Source organism: Rhizophagus irregularis, chromosome 17, assembly GCF_026210795.1.
Source record: "Rhizophagus irregularis chromosome 17, complete sequence".
Classification (NCBI taxonomy): Eukaryota; Fungi; Glomeromycota; class Glomeromycetes; order Glomerales; family Glomeraceae; genus Rhizophagus; species Rhizophagus irregularis.
Genome location: NC_089445.1, coordinates 3,315,408 through 3,336,408, shown reverse-complemented (window position 1 = coordinate 3,336,408; position 21,001 = coordinate 3,315,408). Strand labels below are relative to the sequence as shown.

Below are 21,001 nucleotides of genomic sequence, written 5' to 3'. Positions count from 1 at the left end.
GCAAATAATTATTAAAAAGGAAATCACTCACAAATCTTATATAAAACACATATATATACACATATATACATTTCGTACATTTAGCCTGTCGACCCCGCCGAATGAGATGCATCCACATAGATTGTCACATAGTATTTTTCTTTTTTTGTAAAAATTGTAGGATAGTGATTTTAAACTATCTTTAATAGTTAACTAAAAATAATTGTAATTTATTATTTTTTTTTAAAAAAAAAATCAATTTTTCTAAAATGATGATCAAAAAACTGAAATGTGTTACACAATATTCCAAAAAAGTCCATTTTTTATGTCGATCACTTAATTCCGGCCAAAATTATAAATCACGTGACACCTGTGATGATCGCCGCCAGCGATAAATAGCAAACTCCTTTAAAAATTAAAAATGTTATAAACAATCATATTAGAAGAAAATGATTTATGTTCTTCGTATTAAATTTAATAAAATAAACAATTTATAATAATTTATTCTAATCTATTGAAGGAAATAATAGGTTTATGAAAGGAATTTTTTGTGTTCTAGTCTTGGGTGTAATTATTATATGTTCTTTAATTTGCTTGTAAAATAAATTCCGCAATATCGCATGGTATCACTTTATAAAACTAAAAAAAAAGTGTTCTAATGTGACTTGTATTATGTTCATGTTTCTAAATTAATTTACTATTTCAAACGTTAAGTTTTTTTTACATTCTTAATCAATTTATAACCAGTTTTCTTTTCTTGACCATTATTTTTAGAATTGCTATTTATAAAATTTGTTCTATACTTTCTAATTTTGTACCCGATTTAAATGCATCAGGGATCGGTTCATACTTTACTGTTAATATTAAAAAATAAATTTAAAATAATATATGATATATTAGTAAAATAAATAGCTATTTTATCGATTCTCAATAAATTAAATTTACTTACGAAATTGTCCAAGATGCAACCCAAAATTTCTTTGACATCTGATCGAATTCCATGTGGATAAAATCAATATTATCCAGGATATTACTGTTAAACTATAAAACACATCGAAAAATGCGCCATATTTAAAACAATATAGAAAAGAAAATGGTTTATGAGTACTATAACAAACATCTTTTGTTGCATAATATAAAAAGATGGCTTGAAAGATGTTCCCAAAATATACGATGTACATCATCCATTTTTTCTCATCTCTTACCTAATAGTAAAGAAAATATGTTATTAAGAAAATTTATGATAAATTTTACAGTTAATAATTTATTTTGATACTTACACCCTTCAACATAAAATACGCATAATATATAATTACGATATTAAATGGGACAAAAAAATTAATAATTCTCATACCGCGTAGATTTTTTTCTAATATGCTTACAATCCAAACCGTGTATATATAAAAAACTGTATACAATCCTATAATCATGATTTTCGCATGGAAAATTGGGAATTGTATTTGGTATATAGCATCCATGCCTAAATAATAAATAAAAAAAATATTAGAATTTTGTGGATAAAAGAACTAATTATTATTTTTTTTTTAAAAAAAAATTAGCGCTGCATTTATTTATTATGAGAACTAATTGTTATTCACTTACTTATTATATCTTTATCATTTATGTATGGATATTTATGTCTTATAGGCCATATCCTAATTAATTATACAAAATTTTGTAAGTTTTTTACTACATATAAAATATAAATATAAAATATTGGTGTAAATTACTTTTTTGACCAAATATGATATAATATTGTGCAATAAAATATCGTGGATATAATTAAAAATATAAGTAAGAGTACGCCTGATGTATAGAATGTTACATTTGTCGGAAAGAAACAAAATTCTGATGGTAAATCCGAACAAGTGTTTCTTTGCGTGTAAAAAAGGAACACGCCTACGATAAGAGGAAAGGAATGTACTACAAGGAATGAAATTCCATGTAAGATTGTTTTACTGTAAAACTATAAATGAAGTAGAATGTCAAAAAAAATTGATATTTATGATAAGCAAATTTATAAATAAATAAAACTTGCCATTGTGATTCCAGAAATAATAGGAAAGAGGAGCAGTGCAAGAGATGCAGCATTAGTAATAAATCTTCCAGATACTAATAAATAAATAGTAAATAAAAATGTGTATCCAGTCATGTCAATTAAATATGCGTAAAGAAGTATTTTTTCAGAAATTTGAAGTTTCTTATAAAAAATTCGAAGAATGCCTTGAAGCGTATCATCTTCTCTTCTTATTACCATTTTTGTAATACTAATTTCAATGTTTGGTTGATTATAAATTTATAAAATTTACTTTTTGAGTTTAGAATTTTTAGCAAATTATGTATTATGTAGAGATTTTTTTATCAAATACAAAATTTTAACATTGGCAAATTTATGACCATTATATATAATTTTTAACAAAGATGTTTTTTTTAATTGTTCGTTTCGCTTCTTTGTAAGCAGAAGTAATACGGCGATCCCTACAAATTTCTCCAGGTTGTGACAAATAGAGTCACACCAGGAGCGGATTTTACTGTGTCATTAATTAATGATTGCTAGACAAACAAAACCGTATTCTGTATAAAACATGCTTATTGATCTTTTTTTTTTTGAACGTCAACAAAGCCTTTTGTTTCATGTGTTCTAAGTTTTAAGACAAAGATATTGTTTAGTATTAAATTTTGAAATTGTTGGTGTGCTTCCCTTTTCATTTTCCGAAATTAAACTCGAACTGTAAACATGGTTTCAACATGAAATCATTTTTTTTATGTAAAGGAGCATCGTTCTCTTTAAAATAGAGATAGATTAACATATTTCGATAATTATATATGCATTTTATAAAATAAGAAAAGGATTTTTTAATGATATCTCCTAAGTATACCAAATGCATAATTTAATAATTAAAACGCAAAAAAGGAAATAATAGTAATGAATCATGCGAACGAGTGAAAATTCAACCGGATTAGATTTCGCTTAATTTTTACATAGAATTAATAAAATTATGCTTGTCCTTATTGAACGTATCTCCAAAAATGTCGATCATCTACTTTTAAAGCTTAGAAACTACCATGCGACTACGATCAACAACCAAGGGTCTTATTATTGCATTTGCAATTTTACAATTTGTGAAACAAATATATTTTTAAAATGGAAATACGTTTCAAATGCAAATACATAATGTTTGAAATACATCCTTTTTACGATAAGTTTGTAGCACCATTGGAATGAACACACATTTTTAGTATAGTAAAATTCTTTATTTTAAATTATGACGAGATATTACTTTGCATCGTGCGTGAAACTTGATGTTTAAAAAAATCGAAACTGCAAATTATTCAAAAAAGCTTGTACGCCTTCATTTCTTGCATAAAAAAAATCGTTGTGCGACGGTGTACCCCGCGAATTTAAATTGGAGGCTTCTTTGACTAATTTAGTAGATGGGATATAAGAATATTTCCTACTTTGAGTTTTTAAGCTTCTGGTAGTTTATGCAGATTTTATCATAAAGCTGCTTTTATATATAGCACCTGGGTTATTTATTCATTGACACTGCGCCAAAATCATGTGATTCATCCGTGAACGTCATAGTCGTCATACGGTCATACAAAAGTGAGAGCCACTACACTTTTTAATTTACTGTAAAAACGATTTCACTATAGTACCTATTTTACTATTGTAAATATATAACATTGTAAACATACTTTATTTGCATATATATTTAATAAAGCAAACAATGCTATATATTACCTTGCTACGCTAGCTAACTATTAAATTATACATTATTAAGTATTGACAATATGATTCTATATATAAAATGTATAAAAGTATCTGGAAATAAATATGTTTCGCTAAAGGTAATTTGAAAAAAGTCCAATAAAAAACGAACTTTTCCTTAAAATGAAATAATCCAAGGAAAGGTAGCCTCCTACCGAATTCTACACGTTTAAGGACTCCAAAAAACAATCTGTCCAATAACAAAAAGGTTTGAAGAAGCTGAGATCTATAAAAAAAAAATAATAAAAACATTAAAAATGTTTCTAATTAAAGAAAACACAAAAAGTAAGTTTCGCAAAGAAGCTTACCGTCTCCAATCTCCAGGTACCAAATCAAACCCCTTCCATACCTAGATTTATATTATTACATCTAGGACAACATAAATACAAAAAAGTAAAGAATAAGGACGTTTCCAATATTAAGAAAAAAGTAAAATTCATTACGAAACTTACCATTACCATTGAGGGAGCATTTTAAGTTCATGTATCCGTTCTTCTGTATCCAGAATCAAAATCAAATTTTCATTCTGATTCATTACTATATGCCAATAGTGATACAATTCCTGTCAAAATAGTTCCCACTGAAGTCTCGCAAACCCTAACCTAATCCTAACCATAACCATAAATGTCAAAAGGTCCAGCTGCGTGCCAAGGAAATCTTTAAAAAAAAAGAAAAATGAAAACGAAACGTTAGTTAAACATTTCGTTAAATAAAAAAAATGAAAAAATTTTAATCTGAAAGAACCTAAGAAAGGTACCGTTGAAAATTTTACACGTCCAAAGGCCTGACCTGTCTAAAAAAAAAAGAAAAAAGAAAATGAAATGTCAGTTAACGTCTCATTAAAATAAAGAATTTAATCCAAAAAAATCTAAAAAAAGTAAAAGAAACCAACCATTGGAAATTTCACGTGTCCAAAAGCCTGACCGTCTAAAAAAAAAGAAAGAAACAAGAAAACAAAATTTTAGTTAATGTTTCGTCAAATAACAAAATGAATGAAAAAAAATTTAACTTACCGCAAGAAAATACAAAAGAACCGTCTAAAAAAGAGAAGAAACAAACTGTTAGAAACAGTTCGTTAAAAGATGGAAAAAACTTTACCGAAATGTCTCCCAAGGTAACTTGTCTAAAGAAAGAAAAAAAACGAACCATTAGAACACTTCATTAAAAATAATGAAAAAATCGAAAAAAATCTTACCAGAATCCTGATATCCCAATAATTTTTGTCTAATAAAGGAAATATCAAAACGTTACTAAACGTTTCGCTAAAGATTTTGTTAAAAAGGGTGAAACAAATACCCTATAAAAAATTTTATCCGTTATTTCTGTAAGAACTCCGTGAAAATGAGCCTTTCACGGATCCATTCACGGAAAATGCAAATAATTCGATAAATTCCGTGATATAAAGTTAATAAATCCGGAAATATGAGCCTTTTACAGAAAAAAGATAACGGATTGACTTTTTTTACATTCACGGTAAATGTAAATAATTCGATAAATTCCGTGATATAAGGTTATTAATTCCGGAAATATGAGCCTTTTACAGAAAAAGACGAATATAAAAATGGATTAACTTTTTTTACAGGGTCATCATACACCACACCTTGAAAAATATTCTCAATACAATGTACAGTCTTTTTGGCTGAATTCTCATGAAATTTTTGTTCAGAAATATGAGATTCATATCGAATTTTGTGAAAATTTGGATTAAATTAGCTTAATTCAGAAAAGATAGATTATCTACGCCGAAAATTCCATGTGTTTTGTCACAGGGTATTTGGAGAATTCAATATTCGATGTGTGGATTTTAAGTGGAAAAAATTTCCTGATGTATGCAAAATTGTTTTAAAAAATTTCTAGCTAAAAACATCTTTTTAATCTAAACTAGCGTAACCCGTCGCGTTGCACCGGATGATACTTGCCCATCAAGTAAAAGAGTAATAATAACACACTAATATTTTATTTGCCATGCAATGTGAATAGGTCTAGTTTTTTACTATTATTATGATGGCATTAGTAGGAAATAAATGTAATAAATTACACAATTTATATGATTATAAATAACAATGAATTGTGTGCAAGTGTTATACAGTATATGAAATATTATTATTAAATGCAAATTTTATTATCACGAAACAAATGTTGCAGTACTGTGAAATTTATAAATTCATACAAAAACAATTTTTATAAGTAGTTTATTGTTATATTGTTACAAAAAAAAAATCTTTTTTTTATCTTAAAAAATTCCATTGTAGCATTAAAAAAAATCACATCCTCTAAGAAAAAAAATATCTCACTAATTAATATGAAAAAAAAATTTCCAGAAAAATTAATTATAACGAATTGTTACAAAAAATAAACAAATAAGTAATTATGTTAGTCTATTATTGAGTTTGATACAAAAGATACAAAAATATTATTATTATTATAATAAGAATCGGGAAAAAGGAATAACAGAAAAAATCGAAAAATAAAAGCAAAATTCGAAAGAAAAAGAAAAAAAATTTGGGGGATAAGAAATAATCGGTTTAAAAAAAAAAAATAAGTACCGAAAAAAATTCTGAAAAATAGGACAATAATTCGGTCCAAAAAGACCGAAAAAAATAATATAAGTCTTAAAAGATTATTTAATAAAATATATAATATAATAATTTTTTAGTTTTGGAAAAAAAACCTAGCTGAAATCGGCGTTTATTATGATTTGTATACACCCATTTTTAAGCTTTCAGTTAATTAGATGTGTAGCCTTAACGACTTAACATTTCAATGTAAAATTTTGACATAAAAACAAAGTTACGAGGCGATTTCTTATATTTAAATAAAAAAAAACTTACATCCAATATAGTAGTTTATCAAATTTAAGATTAAAATGGGAATTTTCTTTAAACTTGCTAGTTAATGTAAAAAAAAAACCTCGTAACTTTGTAGTTGTAGTATGAAAAACTGATTTATGTTTAAAAAGTTTAGAAGTTCGAACTGTCTATTTACACAGTTTTATAGTGTCAATCAAATTTTCATCAAAAAATCATTTATTAGTTGAAGATCAATGTACTGTAACTATATAATATATATAGTTTTGATTTAATTAGTTGACAGAACACCCAATGTGATATCATAAATTTCATTTTATTTCATTTTTTTTGAATAAACGCGATGCAAACCTTATGTAGTACTTGTTATAGAATCTTTAAAGCACACGTCCTATGCGTGTATTTTTGCCTGTTCTAGAAAGGGTTTAGAATACTAATTTTGACTTTTACATATAACATAATATAGGGGTGCGTTACGTTGCTACGCACCTGCGTATAACAGATAAAATTTAAACCCTTCAATTTTTATAATTTATTTAAATTAATTTAAATTTCGCTGCTGCACAGAAAATAACAATTCTGAGAATATGGTAGCATAATATAAATTCAAATGTCACGTTTTTATTAAGTTCAAAATAAACCACATTCCAAATATTTTACAAACTCTTGTTTATTATCATTGTGTTGACAATATGTTACATAAATTACGTAATATTAGTTTAATGTAATGCCTTATGGGCCCCACCTTATGTAAGATATAAACCAATCAAATTATAAAATTTAGTCACATGATAATATTAATGTGACAAGATTTTTATGAAAAATACGTAATAAATGACAATTTTTTGAAAAGAAAATTGATCAAGAATAAAAAAAATAAATAAATTAACATGTAATAAATATATAAAAGAAATATTTTGCTCATGTAATATAATAAGTTTCTCTTAATAAATAAAAACTGGTATATTGATAGAATTAAACTTTCAAGTTTATTACATGATAGTACAATTGCCAGTTTTTTCTGTTGGACCTTCCGTAACTTCAGTAGTAGGTGGTTTAGCGACAACCGTAATTGGGTTCATCTTTTTTAGAAAGTTTGTCTGCTGAGTTGTTTAAGAATTTGTTTTGTGAAACTTTAAAAAAGTCGACTAATTATTTTGAGTAATAAAGTCTTTTTTAAAATGTTTTTTAAATATGTGAATTTTTTTTGAAAAATTTGAATTTCCAAATTAACTATTTTATACTTTTAATTTTACTGCGCATATAGTACGAAACGAAAAATCGTTCATATTGTGCAAATTAATATTGTTTTTTGAATGATTATTCATTATATCTGATATTGTCATGATTTTCAAACAGTGTAACCTGCGATATTGTTTTATTAAAAAAGGAGCCTGAAACCTTAACTGTTAACAATCGAAAATCTAAAGCGCATAATGCGCTTGTATTTAATATTCTTGTATTCTGAAGTATAAACAAATTGTATTTTTCTTTTAAAAAAAAGAATAGAATTACCCGTTGTGATACCATAATTTTTTTGCGTCATGGGATTCTAGGTCATAGTCCATTTTAGGAAATGTAAAAATTATCATAATTCTGGCTGTCATTATGCTTTTTACAGGTTTCCAAAAAGGAATTGTGTAACGTCAGATGACAATACAATTATTTGTTCCGAAGGACTATGCAAAGGTCACACAAAAATGTCCGTCGGCATGATGATATATAACAATAAAACATTTAACAGCACTTCGGACTTAATAACAGTTCCCGTTCCTAGTTTATATTTCAGAATACCAAGAATATTAAATACAAGCGCATTATGTGCTTTAGATTTTGGATTGTTAACAGTTAAGGTTTTAGGCTCCTTTTTAATAAAACAAATTAAGATAATATCGCAGGTTACACTGTTTCGAAATCATGATACATGAATTGTTATTGTTCAACAAATCAACGAACAATAATAATTTGTACAATGTCATTTCGTATATGCGCAGTAAAATTAAAAGTATAAAATAGTTAATTTGGAAGTTCAAATTTTTCAAAAAAAAAAACCACCCATTTTAAAAAGACTTATTACTCAAAAATAATTTGTCAGCTTTTTTAAAGTTTTACCAAATAAATTCTTAAACAACCAACAGACAAACTTCCTAAAAAAGATGAATCCAATTACGGTTGTCACTAAACCACCTACTACTGAAGTTACGGAAGGTCCAACAGAAAAAACTGGTAATTGTACTATCATGTAATAAACTTGAAAGTTTAATTCTATAAATATACCGGTTTTTATTTATTAAGAGAAAATTAGTGAAGCATGACTTCTTAATATATACATAGTAAAGTATGGAGTGTCTTAGAAAAGTTATTATATTATATGAGCAAAATATTCTCCTGTACATATATTACATGTTAATTTACCCCACATATATTACTTTTTTTTATTCTTGTTCTTTTTTTTTAAAAAAAATATTTAACATGTAACATTTCTATTATTTAATTATTATAATAAATATTTAAAATGTCTTATCTCTATTTTGTAACATTTTCTATTATTTAATTATTATAATAAATATTAAAAATATCTTATCTCCATTCTTTTGTAAGTTAATTTAGCTTTATAAAAAATTTTATCAGTTATTTGTGTAAAAACTCTGTAAAAATGAGCCTTTCACGGAAAATGTAAATAATTTGATAAATTCCGTGATATAACTTTACGGAAACTTTTAAAATCGAAACCAAATATTGACTATATCAAAAATTTATCGTGAAACTTTTAATCAAGATTTGGTCGCGATTTAGGTATAATTTAATATCGAAGTCGTTACATTAAGGTGTCGTCAGCTGATTTGATCAAAATTGTAAAAATATATTATTGAAATCTTATCGAATTTGTAAATAAATTGTAATTGTATTTTCGAATTCGTAAATAAATAGTAAAATATTATTAAATATTTATTAAATTGTTCATTTTGAAATTGTGAAGTTTTAGAAAAAGATACATATTTCGCACGTGAATTATATCTAAATTGTGGCTACCCTCAATATTTCATCATTAAACTACTAAAAGACTTTTTGCCAGTCTTTCATTTGTTACCTAATTGTATTTCAAAAACATGCATCGATTATGTCATTCATGTTAAATCTTGTTTATTCTTACTAGTACTTATGTTAGAGGAAAGTGATATAACTTGGTTATACAAATCCAAATTCAAAAAAGATCTGAAAGAGCCACCTAAAAAAAAGTGCAGAATGTTAACAAACATTTTGTTAAAACATTAAAAATATTAAAAATAACTAAAAAGAGATCAATACTTCACCAAGATATCACGCGTCCAGTATCTGACCATTACCCAGGTCATACATTGAATTCAATATTTTTAAGGATACAGCTACCTAAAAAGAGAGAAAACAAACTGTTAATAAAGTTTCAGTTGTTAAAAAAATCTGCGTTCAAAGAGACTTCCCGGCATTTCCCATCAGAAATCCCACACGTTCTTCAGTCTAGAAAAAAGAAATAAACCATTAACGTTAGCAATCATTTCAATAAAAAAAAAAGAATAAATTAAAAAAAATGGACTGATTTCTACCAATCTATGCAAATAGCAACCATGCAACATACCACATTTGAATTGTTACTTTTGGCTCAATCAGTTAGTTTTGTTAGACTTTGTGATACTCTTGGAGTGATTTATCTTCTTTATTACGCATGATTCATCTAGAAGACAAAACATTAGCAATGTTTTGTTTAATTGTTTTTATTCTTTACCGAGATCCCATACGTTCAGACTCGAAAACAAAATCTGACGTTCAAAGACCTGATACTTCCTAAGCTTCAAAATCCAATTTTGAGCTGGTCCATAAAAAATAATAATTATTTTAAAACTTTCGAAAAAAAGATACATATTCTAGAGTTCTGAGCTGGTTTCCTATAAATAAAAAAACAAATTATAAAATGTTAGTTTTTGAAAAAAAATTGCCTGGAGCAAAAAAAAAAAAATACAAAAAATTTAATTATTCCCATATTATGACCTGAAGAAAAGTCTCCTAAAAAAAGAGATAACCTGAAACATTAATAAATGTTTCATTAAGTAAATAATTCAAACCACCCCTCTTATCAAAATCCATGTAGAATAGGGCCTTCATCAGCATATACTTCTGATACCCAATAAATCATCTAAAAAAAAGAGAAATTAAATAAAACATTAATAGACATTTCATTAAAAAAATAGAGGAAAATACACTTATTTAAACTAGAGTTTGGAATCGATTAAGGTATCTCAAAAATTGGTTAATCGATTAAAATTATCAACCCATAATTCTGGTCAAATTATCTAATGCGGCCCAGAGCTGTGAATTTTTGGTCACGTGTTCTCCGAACTTGGAAGAATTTGTATTAATTTTTTAATGATAATAATAATAAAACCATAAAGAAATCAAAAAACCACCTAGAAGATTACAAGGACGTAACCGTCAAGGTAAACCTATCTTTATCAACCCAACATACAAACAACTAATAGTAAGATTCCAGAAACAATCAGCATTTGAGTACTTCATGCAAGAAGAATACTGGAGCTTAGAAATAGAAAATTTTAGTGTCAGAATATTACCAGGAAACAAAAACAACCTTATTTACAAGAAAAGAACCTCTAAATATTACAAAGTAACTGGTCTGTCTCTAAACACCACTAATAAAGATATTGAACCGGTTATAAAATATCTACACGGATGCACGTGCACGTTCACTCAAACATCTAAATATTCAATAATGAAAAATGCTTACATATATGCTGTACGCAGATGAAAAAAAATTTCCTGAAAATGCAAATGGTGCTATCAGTACTACCTTCAACGGATCTTCAATATATATTTACCCCAACACAGTAACATCCAAAACATGCAACATATGTGGCGCATGTAACCACACTACTAATAATTGTGATGACAAAAATTTCATCCTTGACAAAAATAACAGAAAATTTTTTACAAAAAGACTTATTAAAAGAAACGAAGAAAAAATCACTATAGATGATAAATACAAGACAACATATAACCACGTTATTGCTCTAAACACAAATAGAACACATCCATCTAACGCCAATACACAACAATAAAACACAAGATTCCCGCAATCAAGACTACAATATCATACACCACAATCACAAAATAACTTTATCCAACAATCATCCTCTAATCCATCACCTAATTACCAAAGACAGACTACATCAAGACCACATGATAACATTTACCAAAACTACGACAACTTATTGGAAAAAGTTAAACAACTAGAAAATCAAGTACATACCCTTACCACTAGAATATCACAATTAGAAAACAACCCCAAACAATATGAGACGAAATTTTCTAATATTGAAAATCAAGTTAATAACATCGCAACAAATGTCAATGCTATTAATACAAGACAAGACAAATATGACGAAATCATACAAAAACTCACTGACAACTAGAGATGGTCAGTCGGTCCTGCGGTCTTTGATCGGTCCTGATCGGTCTTTAGGAAATTTTTGGAAAAGTAATAAGGCTGTGCTTCCAATTTTTTGTAGCACAACAGAACTGATTAAAGACCAAAAAGTGGTAAATTTTGGTCTCGATCTAATCACCCAATTTAGAGCTAGGCAGGTTTTTATTTTGCCAAAACCAGTATTTTTTGCTTTTTTCGGTCTTTTTCCAATTTCGCCTCTGCTGGTCTTAAAAAAAGAAGTATAAAGGCCAAATTTTGACATTTATTGGTCTTTAGCCATACTTGCTGCGCCTTAAAATTCAAGGGTGCATTCCTTATAACTTTCCCAAAGACCGGGCAGGACCGTCCAGGACCGAAAGACCGACTGACCATCCTTACTGACAACATCAGTAAACTCAGCAATGCTATTTACACTAAAGACAAACCTATCAAACAATCTAAACGCTCCTCACCGTACGAAAAAACCTCATACGAACAAACAAAGAAAAAACACTATACAAGATCATCTAATAAATCTTCAAGTCCAAGAATATCAGCTGACGATAGCGATAGTTTTCCTCAAACAGAAGACGACACTATAATGCACCAAGATTTAACGGCACTAACAGACAACGCTGCCGATGATGGTATTATAGAACCAGATTCGGACTATACACAAAATGATAACATAAGTGGTACATTATCATATGGTTATAATATTTTCAATTTTGGATCTCGTAAATAATCATTTACAAGAATCCTTAATAATTAACGACATTATAACTTCGGACTTCCTATATTGATTTTAACCCAACTTGTTCTTCTTTTACACATACACTTTTATATTTCTTTTTTTTATGGAATACACCAATAATAACACACCGGTTGACGTCAAAAATCAACCTCTTATCTATATTTCAAATAACCAAAAAACTATACAAAATAACAAAAAAAATATTATAAATCAAAAAAATCACAAAAAAAATATCCCATACTTTAACCCGAATTTATTATACTTTGATTCTATAAACGTAGCTTCACTTAACATCAGAGGAGAACTCAAATCCAAATTAATCAACTTAATAGATTACATGATAGAATCTGATATTCATTTTCTACATTTATGCGAAACGCATAAATATGATAAAAACAATTCATTTGAAAACGATAACGACTTCCAACAAAATAACAAAAATAATTATAAAAAACTTAATCATACACTATTTACACATACACCATCAAATCGCCAGTTTACTATTATTCATAATCCCGACCCTGATAATAAATCATCAGGAATATCAATTATTATATTCCCAACATTATATAAATATATAGGTCCCTTATTCTTCATACTAGGACGACTAATATACGCTACATTCTTTTTCAAAAAATACCACCAACTTAACATTATCAATCTATACTTACCACCTATAACTTCGGACTCCATCAAATACAAAACCTTAGATATAATCGACAAATATATCTCTAACAAAATCAACAATACTAATAAATATAATTACTACATTTTAATAGGGGATTTTAATATTAATCCACATAATAATAAACTATCTTATAAAAAAGATAACACCATAGATACACCAAACTGCGATCACACAAAAATACCTTACGAGAATATTTCATGACACTATTATCACAAACAAATACTTTCTACGTTAAAAGGAAAATTTTATAAAGATCTAATTAAAATATTCCACAACCCGCCACCTTCTACTTTTAGTAATCATAATGGTCATTCATATATAGACATAATCTTTGGTTCTCCAAATATTTTTTCTTACACTCTATACGGCAATATTATTAATGCACCTATCGACACCGATCACAAATTGATATATATATTGATAAAAAAAGAATTTTTTATCAATACTACAGTTCACGACATAAATATTCGGAATTTTATCACAATATGTAAAAATATAATAAAGTTTATTTTTTTCATTTCAAATTTATTGTATTTATAGTTTAAAATGCGCAGATAAACATACGTCAAAAATCAGTAATTTATCGTGTAACCATTTTTTTCTATGACCATGTTAATCCGATCTGACATGCTATCTGCTAAATTAAAGAAAACGTTTTGATCAATGTTATCCCATTCCTGCTGAATTATGCCCTGAAAATCATCTCCACTAAGTGATTTTTTTTTCATAATCCAATTATTGACCCTTTTTTCTACATTCCCTTTGAGAATCGCCCATAGATTCTCGATAGGATTCAGGTCAGGTGAGTTAGCAGGCCAATCAATAACTGAAACATCGTTAATCACAAAAAATTGATGGGTAAGCTTTGCAGTGTGTGTAGGTGCGTTGTCTTGCTGAAATTTCCATCCATAACCAGCATGATAAGCATTAGGAAGTAGTTGGGATTGAAGAATTTCACGGTATTTTGCAGAATTCATGTTTCCTGTAAAAAGTGCAACTCCAATTGGTCCCCTGACGGCAAAATGCACCCCAAACATGCACTTTGTATGGATGCTTTACCATAGGATGTGATGGACGTGGATTGCCAGCCTTGTAACGCACAATTTGAGTATTACGGAATGTCTGAAATGTACTTTCATCTGAAAAAATTGTGTGAGACCAGTCATCTTGGGTATGGTTTAAGGCCCATTGAAGACGAGTTTCAACATGACTTGCCTTAAGAAGGGGAACTGATCGTGGCCTACAAACAATATAATTAAGTTTATTTTTGAGAGTACGTTGAACAGTTCGGGTTGATACATTAAGGTCTGGATATAAATTATTCAGCTTTGTAGTCATTAGAGCTGAAGTTGTAGCATTATCATTTTTAAGAAGACGGCCAAGATATCGACGTTTTTTGGGAGAAAGAACAAGAGGACGACCAGGAATGGGTAAGTGCTTAACACTTCCTGTTTTTTTTAGACGGTTGACAATATCATATACTGTAGACTTAGGAAAACCAGTTATTTTAATTATTTCGGAGGGTTTTCGTATGTTATTGTCCCATAATTCCTTTATGGTTAACCGTTGCATTTCAAATTCCGAAGTGGGCGCCATGAATTTGTTTTGCCACTAATAAAACAATCAGGTGAGAATTTTTGTGTTTATATATATATTCTAAAGGGGCTGGTGAATTTCCATTTTAGTTATTATTTTGATTGCACAAGACCTGGTGTGACAGCGCCCCTTTATGCACAAAATCAAAAATTCCGGATATTTATGTCGTGAACTGTAACAATTATAACAACAATTCAAATAACATTATAGAATTAAACAAGAAAAAATGGATTTCAACCACTGAAAAAATCAATTACAAGAAAATTACCACTACACAATGGACTGACTTCCATAATTTTGTATGGAAGGAATTTTTACACTTAAATTCTCAAACACCTCAAATATCCAATACACAAACGCAACTTAATACACATTACGAATCTATTCAACAAAGTATCAATAGAATGATCAAATCATTGAACTTTCCACTAATCAAAAATAACACCCATCAATATGAGTATTCACACGAAATTTGCATTATATAAAATGATATTTATTATATCCTCAAACTAATTAGACAAATAAGAACGTATTTCTCCATAAGCAACAATCCTAAATACCCTCCAAGAATTGAATTTTGAAATAATCCCAAAAAATTGAATAGACTAAAAAGAATCACGTCCAATCCTAAATTAAAAAATTCTATTACAGATAACAACGATGAGATCCCCCTATTCCCTCTGTCATCAATTTACAGAGTTGCCACATCGAACGGGCTTTCTCATGGTCGAACGAACGAATAATCGAACGAACGAACAATTAAACGAACAGGCAAATAATCAAAGATATAATTAACGAACAGCAAGATCAACAAACAATATACGACAACATTCTTGGTTCACAACATAAATAGCGTTAGTAATATAAAACATCAAACGATATAAAATAAAATTTAACTTCTCTAAATTTTCCCCAAATTATATCCACTTTTACCTTTAATTTCAAACTTCAATAGCTCTCGCTACGAATTATTACTTTCCAAAAGTGTATATTTAATTCATCTTAAAATTTCCATTTATTCAATTAAAATTAATTAAGCGAACATTAATTAAAGTTTAGGGCGAACCTATTACCTTTAATTAATATTAAACTTCACTAACAAATAATTAAATGAAACTTATATTTTTATTGAGTTCTGTGGATGAGAACTAAGGAATTACCTTGAATTCCGCTCTCTATATATACAATTTTTATGCTACTTTCTATTCTATCTATATACTATCTTTTATGTTCTTTTTACATATTATCTTTGAACTATCTTTCTAATATACTATCTATATTTTAAATACGCTATCTTTTAATATGCTATCTTTTAATATGCTATCTTTTTATATATGTTCTTTTTAATATATTATCTTTTACGTTCCATCTTTATACTATCTTTTTATATTATCTTTTACATTATTTTGTGTTCTTTAATCTTTCTGACATTATTTTATATGTTCTTTTAATTCGCTTTATGTGTTTTGCTTATAATCTATCTTTTGTGGCTTATAATTATTCTTTCTTATCGTTCTTATTGTTAAAGATTGCTAAGCCGCAATTGATCGACTCTATTTATCCTATTGGTTCCTTGTCAATCATTCAATAAATATTACATCATGTAGATCATTACTCTTCCTAAATGTTTATCCTTTTCGGCTAATTATTTATCTATCTACGCCAATCCACGATTAATTTGTTCGTTCTTAATATTTAATAATTACATTTGGTGGTTGAATTTTATCATCTTTCCATGCTTGATATTCGACCATTTACATTATCCCCCTCTTCGCTATTTGTGACCTCACAAATAACTTTAATAGAATCGAACTCGTGTCTTATCCACAATAATTTTAATCGAATCGAACTCGGGTCTTATCGAATACCTCTTTTCCTTTAATTACTATTTTTGGTGTAAATCCCCTTCGATCATAAAATTTCTTTAACCATTCTCCATTTTGTGGTGTTTTTAGTATTCTTCCGTCTAATTCTTTGAGTTTATACGCTCCATTTCCAAATTCTTCGTGAATTAAATATGGTCCTTTCCATTTGTTCTGCAATTTTCCCGACCATTGTTTCTCTCTCCATGCTTCATATAATAATACTTTTTCTCCTATTTCAAATTTAGGTTTTCTAATTCCCCTTTTGTCGTGTTGTTGTTTTTGTTTTTCTTGAGCTTCTTTCACATTTTCTTTTATTTTCCTTCTTATTACCGGTAGCTCTTCAATTAATACTTTTACTCTGTCAGCTAATGTTATTTTATTTTCGTCTTTATCCAATGGTAGTTTTGCTCTCCTTCCGTATGTCGCATAAAAAGGTTTAATCTTTGTTGATGATTGCTTCTTTGTTCTATATGCAAATAATACAGATGGTATATGTTTATCCCAATTTTCTTCTCCTAATTTGGCTAATCCTTCGCATAAAGTTTTATTGAATCTTTCGACCAAACCATTTGTTTGTGGCCTATATGGTGTACTTAATCTATGATTTATTCCACACCTTTCTACCAATTCTTCCATCATTCTATTGTTAAAGTGAGTCCCTCTATCACTAATTATTTTCTTTGGACACCCATGTCTACAAATTATGTCCCTCCAAATAAATTCTACTACCTCTTTCGCTGTAGCTTCTTTTAGTGGTGCGGCCTCGGGCCATTTTGTAAAATAATCCATTGCTACTACAATGTACTTATTTCCCTTTTCTGTCTCTTTTAGTGGTCCAACTATATCTATCCCAATCATCTCGAATGGTCCATTTATCTTTATCGGCATTAATTCATTCTTTCCTCTTGGTTTTCCTCTCATTTGACAATTCCAACATGTTTTTACATATTCTTCTACATCTTCTTTCATATTTTTCCACCAATAATTTTCTTTTATTCTATCTAATGTCGCTTCTACTCCAAAATGTCCTGATAATTCGTTATCATGCATCATGTACATCAATCCTTCGTATTCATAATCCCTGATTACTCTAAGTTTGTTTTGTCCTTTTACTCTATATAGAATTCCTTCTTTCAATTCATATTTATTCCCCTTTTCGATATTGTCAATTATTCTCTTGTAATTATTTTCTTCCATAATACCTCTTTAATTGATTTCGCTTCTAAATTTGTTATTTTCATTATGTGTTCTGTATTTTTAGTTCTGTGCTCTTCTCCATTTCTCCACCTCTTTAAATACTTTTCTCCAACTACTATTGTCATTTTTAACTTTTACTCGACTGTATCTTTTAGTATCTTTGTACACGCTCTGATTTTCTTCAAACATTCTAACCATGTCCAAATATTCATCCTTCTTTAATGTTGGATATGATGATTTTTCCGTTTTCTTTGTTTCTCTTCCAATGTAATTTTTCCAACATACGTCGCCATCTTTTTCTAAAAATATCACTATTGATTTATCTATTGTTTCTTTCAATCTGAATATTTCTTTCTCCATCTCATGATTTCCGTGTGGAGTAATTAATCCTCTGTCAAAACTTTTCGTCTTTTGATAATAATATTCACAATATGGTGATTTGTCCAAAATTATTATATCTGTATCTTCGTCATATTCTAACATTCTTCTGTTTATTTGTTCTACTACTTCTTTTCTAAATTTCCATTCCGTCTCCATCTTTGATTCATAAAATTCATCTTTGTCTTTTCTTCTTCTTTTATAAGTATTGAATCTTACTTTTAATCCTTGTTTTTCCCATTCTTTAATTAAATTTTGTACTATACTTGTTTTTCCTAATCCGTCTACTCCGTCGATTATTACTATTTCTGGTTGATCCTCTACTATCTTTAATAACCTACTTAATGCGTCGGCGTTCGTATTTTCTTTTCCCGACCTATGTATTACTTCAAAATTATATTGCTGTAATTCCATCACCCATCTTGCTCTTTTTCCTTTTGGTATCTTTGCATTCATTAATCCTTTTAATGCACTGTGATCTGTTATTACTTTAAATTTTCTATCGATTAAATATTTATGAAAATGTTGAATTCCCCAAACTATTCCTAAACATTCCAATTCTGTTATCGGATAATTTTCTTCTGCTGGTAATAAACTTCTACTTGCATATGCTATTACTACTTCTTTTCCCTTTTCATCTTTTTGACTTAATACTGCACCTAATCCTTTTCCTGATGCATCTGTTATTAATAAAAATTCTTTCTTCCAATCTGGATGTCGCAATATTGGATATTGTATTAACTTTTCTTTCAATTTTTCAAACGCTTCTTGTTGTTCTCTTCCCCAAATGAAAGGTATTCCCTTCTTTCTCAAATCACTTATTGGTCTTGCTATCTTTGAAAAATTCTTCACAAATTTTCTGTAATATGAACAAAGTCCTAAAAATGATCTTACTTCTTTCACTGTTGTTGGTGCCTTCATTTCTTTTATCTTTTCCATCTTTTTATCGTCTGGCCTTAATCCATCATTTCCTACTATATGTCCTAAAAATTCTATGTTTCTTTCCAAAAATCTACATTTCTTTAATTTTATTATCAAATTATTCTCCCGTAACTTCTTTAATACTTTTTCCACATGTTCCATATGATCTTTTAAATTTTCCGAATATATCATAATATCATCGATATATACTACCACAAAATCGTTTATGTATTCTTCTAATATTTCATCCATTAATCTTTGAAATGTTGCCGGTGCATTTGTTAAACCGAATGGCATTACATTATATTCAAACAATCCTTTCGAACATACAAATGCTGTTTTTTCTTTGTCTTCTTCTTTCATTTCTACCTGATTAAATCCTGCCGCTAGATCTATACTTGAAAACCATTTTGCTTTTCTATATTTGTCTAATAATTCATCCATTCTTGGTAAAGGAAAACTATCCATTATAGTTATCTTATTTAACTTTCTGTAATCAATGCAAAATCTATATTTTCCTGTTTTCTTTCCTGCTAATGTAACAGGTGAACTCCATGGACTTTTTGATTTCCTTATCCTTCCTTGTTTTAACAATTTATCCACTTCTTCGCTTATAAATTTTGCCTTTTCATCTGTTTCTTTGTATCTTCTTTGCTTTATTGGTTCTACCCCCTCTTTTATTTTTATCTCATGTTGCGCTGCTTTTGTTCTTCCTTCTATTTCCTCGTCGTATTCTAAAATATCTTGGTATTCTAATAGTAATTTTACCATATTTTCCCAAATTGGTTCTTCTACTTCCCCTATACTTAGTTTTTGCATAAATTTTTCACTTGGTTCGAGCATCTTTTCCGTCTCTCTCTCTTCAGAGCCAAGACTCTCTATTTAAAATTCTGGTGCATTCTGAATACCTCTCCTTCATCATTGCTTTCATATTCTTCATCGTCCTCACTCTCCTCACTTTCATATGCTACTTCTCTTTCATATCCTACTGGAATCGTTATTATTTCTCCCTGTTCTTCTATTCTTAAGGTATGATCTTCAAAATTTATTTTTGCATTATACAACTTCCATATGTCATTTCCCAAAATTAGATCCTCTTCTTCTGAATAAATTACTTCAACCTCTTTTAGTATCTCTAATTCATCTTTGTATCTCAAAGTTATATTTGCCTTTCCTAATGCCGCTATCTTTTGTCCATTTGCTATTGTACATCTAAATTTACTTTTTCCAAATATAGGTATATTCAATCTTCTTCTTAATTTATCTGTTATCACACTTACTGCTGCTCCAGTATCTATTATTACATTCACTAATTGATCTTCAACTTCTAATTCCGTTCTCATTGCTGTAGTTCTCTTTTCCTCATTTTTCATAGTCCCCACCGAGTGTAGTCAATTTTTCTCGTTTATACTTCTTGGTCTATATGTTCCTTCTCTCAATTGCTTGTGATACTTAGTATTCTCATTTGTTAATTGTCCAAATGTTATATTCGCTCTACAATTTTTCACGTCTCCCACAATGTCGTAAGGTGGTATTCCATCAGTTAATCTCGGTCCATATTCTCTGGGCTTTTCTGTCCCTGATGGCTT

At 28.6% G+C, this 21,001-nt stretch overlaps 2 protein-coding genes across 2 annotated transcripts; one reads left to right on the top strand and one right to left on the bottom strand.

Moving 5' to 3' along the window:
* Positions 1-762: 762 nt before the first annotated feature.
* OCT59_009429 (uncharacterized protein) lies at positions 763-2,348 on the bottom strand (the record flags this gene model as incomplete). Its single annotated transcript, XM_025312773.2, has 6 exons — positions 2,018-2,348; positions 1,710-1,945; positions 1,582-1,634; positions 1,260-1,459; positions 929-1,184; positions 763-833 (listed from the first exon to the last, which is right to left on the bottom strand). The coding sequence occupies exons 1-6, from the start codon at positions 2,234-2,236 to the stop codon at positions 763-765; spliced, it is 1,035 nt and encodes a 344-aa protein (XP_025188867.1). The 5' UTR covers positions 2,237-2,348.
* Positions 2,349-11,901: 9,553 nt separating this feature from the next.
* On the top strand, positions 11,902-12,758 carry OCT59_009428 (uncharacterized protein; the record flags this gene model as incomplete). The annotated part of the gene is made up of 2 exons (XM_066133547.1): positions 11,902-12,025; positions 12,454-12,758. 2 exons carry the CDS (start codon positions 11,902-11,904, stop codon positions 12,756-12,758), a joined length of 429 nt encoding a protein of 142 aa, XP_065999978.1.
* Positions 12,759-21,001: the final 8,243 nt, after the last annotated feature.